The sequence below is a fragment of the Triticum dicoccoides genome, chromosome 6B, assembly GCF_002162155.2.
Source record: "Triticum dicoccoides isolate Atlit2015 ecotype Zavitan chromosome 6B, WEW_v2.0, whole genome shotgun sequence".
Taxonomy (NCBI): Eukaryota; Viridiplantae; Streptophyta; class Magnoliopsida; order Poales; family Poaceae; genus Triticum; species Triticum dicoccoides.
This window is the reverse complement of record NC_041391.1, coordinates 580,314,819-580,320,416: the sequence shown is the minus strand read 5'-3', so window position 1 is coordinate 580,320,416 and position 5,598 is coordinate 580,314,819. Positions and strand designations below refer to the sequence as shown.

The 5,598-nt window shown below is 46.9% G+C and overlaps 2 protein-coding genes across 2 annotated transcripts; both read left to right on the top strand.

Moving 5' to 3' along the window:
* Positions 1–795: 795 nt before the first annotated feature.
* On the top strand, positions 796–3,407 carry LOC119323826. Its single transcript, XM_037597533.1, has 4 exons — positions 796–1,182; positions 2,319–2,402; positions 2,640–2,793; positions 2,955–3,407. Exons 1-4 carry the CDS (start codon positions 834–836, stop codon positions 3,169–3,171), a joined length of 804 nt encoding a protein of 267 aa, XP_037453430.1. The 5' UTR covers positions 796–833; the 3' UTR covers positions 3,172–3,407.
* An 804-nt stretch (positions 3,408–4,211) lies between these two features.
* On the top strand, positions 4,212–5,229 carry LOC119323865 (PLAT domain-containing protein 3-like). The gene is made up of 2 exons (XM_037597574.1): positions 4,212–4,378; positions 4,476–5,229. Exons 1-2 carry the CDS (start codon positions 4,286–4,288, stop codon positions 4,935–4,937), a joined length of 555 nt encoding a protein of 184 aa, XP_037453471.1. The 5' UTR covers positions 4,212–4,285; the 3' UTR covers positions 4,938–5,229.
* Positions 5,230–5,598: the final 369 nt, after the last annotated feature.

Below are 5,598 nucleotides of genomic sequence, written 5' to 3'. Positions count from 1 at the left end.
TCTTTCTAATTTTCTTTTCTATTTTTCATTTTTGCAAACATATCTCAAATTCTTGAACATTTTTCGAGGTCCTTAACATTTCTTAAAATCATAAACATTTCTCAACTTCATGAACACTTTTTGGAAAATCATGAACAATTTTCATATTTGTGAATAGTTTCTGAAATTATGAACATTTTATGACACTCGTGAACATCGTTTTGAATTGGTGAATTTTGATCGGCGAACATATTTTTTAAAATTCATGAACATTTTTTTGTTTTTACAAACAATTTTTGAATCATTGCAGTTTTTTGAAATTTTGGAACAATTTTTGAAATTCTTGTATGCTTTTTGAATTTGTTTTGAACTTTTTAAATTCACAAACATTTTTATAAATCCACTAAAGTTTTTGAAAATGACAACATTTGTTCAAAATCATGTACATTTTTTGATTTCCTGAATATATTTTTTTAAATGTGAAAAATATTTTGAATCTACGGACATTTTTTCGAAATCACAATCATTTTATGGTTTTCTGAATATTTTACAAAATTGTAAGAATTTTTTGACATTTTATGATTTATGGAACATTTTCCTGTTTTATTTTTTTAATAAAGAGCATTTTTGTAATCCCGAATTATTTGTAAAAATAAAGAACGAAAATAGTAGAAAAAAAAGGAAAAGAGAAAAACGAAATGTACAAAACAGGGGACGGCCCGCCCCGCCCGCACATGGGCTGGCCCAAAAATGCGTGCAGAGGGACCTCGCCGACCCTTCCGCCGCGCCGTAGAGAGTTTTGCCAGATTTGCGGCCGCTCGAGCCAGGAAAGCCCAAGAACAACGGACACGGAGATGAGCTTAGCGCTTCTAGGGGGCTACTCCTCCGCCGAGGACGACGACCCCGCCGCCGGCGCCGGCGCCGAGCTGAGCGACTCCGGCGACTCATCAGCCGAAGAGGCCGGATCTGACGGAGACGAGAAGTCCGCTCCATCGAAGCCGGCTGCGAAGCCCCGCCCCCGCGTAAACCCTAGCCCCGGAGATGGGGACTCCTCGCTGCCCTCGGCGCTAGATGTCTTCGCCGAGATCTCCGGGCCCCCGGCTTTCCTCAACCGCAGAGTGGCCCAGCCCGAGGAGGTCGGGGAGGCGCTCGGCGTGCTCGATCGTCGCTCCAACTCCAAGAGGAGAAAGCCGCCACCTCCCGGTGAGACGTTTAAACTACTGCTAATTTTCCAGCAGATTATCGTGCTTTAATATTCGTGCTGGTTCAGAACTGGCTGTGTTTTGACACTTACAGTGAGGATTTAGTGGTAGAACCATAATTCTATAGTTCAAATGTGGCACAGTCAGCGTATTATATGAGGAGGTTTTGTTGTTGATGCTGTAGTGTCAACTTTCTTAGTGGTCTCTGGTTGCGGAATTGCATTGCTATAGGGGCATAGGGTTAGTGTTTCAATTGCGTGGCCAGACTGTTATTTGCAAGAGCCTGGAGTTGGTCGATTTGATTCTAGCCTGACTTACAATGCACTGGTTCGTGTTGTACATGAAAATTAGTTTATCTGTAGTCGTCTTGGTGTGCTTATGGTGCCCAGTAGTTTAGAATGGCATGTCCGGTCTATTGTCTGTGATAAGTGAGTGAAATCGGGAGAACTGGTGTTGTTTTCTGTTGTTATTTTACATGTCCTAATGATTAATTGATATACACAAGTATCATGAAGCCAAGATGATGGCATGGCCAGCATATTTAGGATAGAAAAGAGAGATGGAACCCAGTTATACAAATGAAGACAGATGTTTTTTAGTTTAGTTCTGCATTCAACATATTAGCCTTCTGTTAGTTTGATGTACACAATGAGGGTTGTGATTACATTATTGTGATATGCTACTTGTGCACTATGTATGTGCTGGTGCTAGAAATTGCGTAATTGAATTGGCAATTTGGCATTCATTTCCCAGGTTGCAAGATAAGGCGAGAAATATGTAAATGTGTTTTGTGCTGTGACTATTATCCTGTTCTTCTTCTGTGTGTTTGTTAGAAGACTTAGAAGGACTATATATCTGGGTATCTAGCTTACATCTTGCAGGAGGAAATAGGTCAACAAAAACCTGCCATCCTCTGCTTGAGTACATCAAATGGATATAATTGGCCATTTTGAATTGAATCTGTATTTTGATACATAATTTTATAGCTCGTTAATATGTTTGAAAATGAGATGCCTAGTAAAGCAGATCTTATCATCTGTGCTGGCTTCTGATAATATCCCTAGTTTCACTGATGGCAATTATTATATTTCAAATCCAAGTTGGCTCCTGGCTAATCTTACTAAAAACTATGTTCAGGTGCGGTTGTGGCGGCGAAGCCACAGTTGGTTGCCATCCGTGAACGAGTTAGCAGTGACGTGAAGAATGGTGCCAACCCTCCAGGTTCTGTTGGATGTTCATTGAATGGATATAACTTTCCCTTTTTAAATAGGACCTGCAAAATTACTTATCTGCGGAATACCTTGTTAATATGCTTGAGCATGCGATAGATAGTAAAGCAGATATTATCATATGTGCTAACATGTGATAAAAGTCTTAGTTCTGCACTTATGCTCACGCTAATTATTCTACTTCAAATTCATTATCTCTTGGCTAATCTGACTACAAAACTGTCTCCAGTTGCGGTTGTGTCGGCGAAACCACAGTTGGTTGCTGGTCACGAACGAGTTAGCAGTGACATGAAGAATGGTGCCAGCCCTCCAGGTTCTGTTGAAGGAAAGAGGAAAATAGGCGCTGCAAATCCTGGTCCGGAAGATGCTGCCGAGCTTCTAAGGTAACAGACGGCCACTTTGTTTCATGAATACAACTACGAAATAACTAAACAAAAGCATACCGAGCACACATATGGCTGAATTGTTTATACGATCTGTTGTCATTCCTGGTATATGCCTTATACAGGACTCCTCACTGTGTTTTTTTCTCTTCAATTTGTAGAATGTGCCTCCAGTGTGGTATACCAAAAACCTATTCACATGCGCAAGGAATGGTATGCCCTGTTTGCAACGACAGACCGGTGCAGGCTAAAGAGCCAGAGAAGAAGAAGGGTTCTGCTGTGAAAGACAAGGAGAAAGTGAAGAGGATGAGAGGGCAATCGTCACATGCATCATGGAAGAGCGAAACTGAGATGGCCCTGCGCCAACAATTCGACTGATTGGTGTCACCAGGACTGCTGGTGCACCCAATCTGTAAACTGTACACTAGGTAGAATACAATCTCTTCGCCTGAGTAAGCTTGCACCACTGCGTCACGGTTGGTTCAAGATTTGTTTCTTGTATTTGCAGTTCTCTGCGACACTCGGATTGGTCTGATAAGCTGTGTTCGTTAAAATGTTTCCAGTGACTCGGGGCCTCTTTTGCTTCATGAGGCTTTTCCTGTATCTACCCGTAACTGAACCGTGCCCTGTGTGGAATTTTGGCAGAATTCCAATGAAACTTGCGAACAATAGAAGCCCTGAATACTAAACTGGTTGTGCTTCATGCTATAATTAGGGGACATGGAAATCTTAGATAATAGTCCCAAATTCCCATTGGATTCTTGCTAATCATAGAAGCCTGCAGTGTTGAGCCAATTATGCATTTGATCAAGGGGAGGGATAGGCTGTTTTAGCAAATCTGGAGATGTTAAAGTGTGTGGTGGGTCTAGTAATGTGGCGGCATGTGGCATAACATGGCCAACATGAGAGCAACCCACGGAGAAGAACAGATCCAGCCCTGCCGCGATGGTGATCGTATTATTAGTACCCTGTGCCGTTTACCAGGGCATTGTCTTCTGGGATTCCCTTGGGACACGTTCATGGTTTCCATGTTTAAGATGTGTCCATCATATTTGTTATAGCTGGCTTAAAATTCCACAATGCATACACCATCTTTAGCTTAAGCCCTTCTACCATATGTTTGTGATCGGATCTTAAGGCTATTTCGATCATTTTCTTTCGAATTCAGTAGTTCGTATCGTATGAAAACAGTAAGGAGATACTTGGAACGAGAAACAGCGGAGGGAGCGGGGCGGGTGGCACGGCCCTGTCTGTCTGTCTGTCGGCCATGATGCGTCCATTGAATAATGCAGGATTAGTTCAGACGAGCAGGGACAAAACTGCACAGACTTTTTAAAGCTTTCCGGATCGGATCGACGCCACGGTGGCACGATGACAGCCAAGGCCCAACGCGGCCTCATCACCCACTTCCATTTTATACCATCCACTCCCCCCCCCCAGCAATCTCCGCATCTTAAGACACCAAGCTCGATCGCACTCCGATCCGTCAGCCATGGCTCGGCTCGCCGCCCTCCTCCTCGCCTTCGCCGTCGCCGTCTCCGCCACCGCGCTGGCCCATGGCCGCGACCTCCCGACTCAGATCAAGGTGACTCACCACCCTCCCTCTCCTATCCTCATGACATGATTGCTACGCTGCTCGTGTACTCATCGCGTTTACCTTGCCGGCTTCGATCCGTTCGCAGCTGACCAAGGGCGGCGCCGTGGTGGGCGGCGACAGCCAGGAGTGCGTGTACACGGTGTATGTGCGGACGGGGTCGATCTGGAAGGCCGGGACGGACGCCAACATCACGCTGGAGCTCTACACCGCGGGCAACGCCGACGGCGTGGCTATCTCGGACCTGCCGTCGTGGGGCGGGCTCATGTGGCAGGGCCACTCCTACTTCGAGCGCGGCAACCTCGACATCTTCAGCGGGCGCGGGCCGTGCATGGCCAGCGCGCCCTGCCGCATGAGGGTGTCCTCCGACGGCACCGGCGCGCACCACGGCTGGTACTGCAACTACGTGGAGGTCACCGTCACCGGCCCGCACCGCGGCTGCGCCCAGCAGCTCTTCACCGTCGAGCAGTGGCTCGCCACCGACGCCGCGCCCTACAAGCTGGAGGCCGTCGTCGACCGCTGCCCAGCCGATGGCGCCGCCGATGCGTAAGATCGAGTACGCCGGCCTCCTCGTGTGTTGTGGTTGGTGGCGGGTGGTGGTAGCAATAAGTTGCGGGGCCGTGCGTGTCGGCCCCGTGATCCGCGTGCACCGCGCCGCGGCACGGAGATTGTACTGCTACTAGATGAGTTCGTGCTGCTGGTGGCGAAATAATCGATCGGGACCTGATTTGTACTGTGTGCCATGAGTGAGAGTTGTGATTAGTTGCGGTGGCTGTTTTGTACGTTGATGATGTCGATATGGAATCTCCATTTGTGTGGATCTTTGTCCATGTTTTCATGCAGTGCATGTCTTGTCTCTGCTGGCCGGTGCGTGAATGTAGATTCAGTTCCAAGCTCTAGCCACCGGTAGAACGGCATCCGTGGTGCAGCGGTGTAGCCGAGTCGTGGTGTCGTGTCCGGCTCCCGCGCGCGGACGCGACGCGGGGATAGTAGCTCGAGCTAGATCTCAGTGCACCCTCCACACAACGTGTGTGCCACGGTGGTTGATGATTTCTCAAGGCTGTCACGTGCGCGACTCATCATCAGAATTAAAACGTTAGAGTAGAATCAGCACACAGCGAGAAGTTTATAAACAGCTGGTGATTATAATTTAGATGAAATATTTCTGGGTATCTGCCGACTAATGCCCACACAACCTGTTTTTGTTCACT

Excerpts from the sequence above, each read along its gene's own strand:
- LOC119323865 (XM_037597574.1), top strand. The coding sequence starts at position 4,286 with ATGGCTCGGCTCGCCGCCCTCCTCCTCGCCTTCGCCGTCGCCGTCTCC. Across the intron at positions 4,379-4,475 it reads ACCTCCCGACTCAGATCAAG|CTGACCAAGGGCGGCGCCGT; the intron begins GTGACTCACCAC and ends ATCCGTTCGCAG.
- LOC119323826 (XM_037597533.1), top strand. The coding sequence starts at position 834 with ATGAGCTTAGCGCTTCTAGGGGGCTACTCCTCCGCCGAGGACGACGAC. Across the intron at positions 1,183-2,318 it reads GAGAAAGCCGCCACCTCCCG|GTGCGGTTGTGGCGGCGAAG; the intron begins GTGAGACGTTTA and ends AACTATGTTCAG. Across the intron at positions 2,794-2,954 it reads GATGCTGCCGAGCTTCTAAG|AATGTGCCTCCAGTGTGGTA; the intron begins GTAACAGACGGC and ends TTCAATTTGTAG.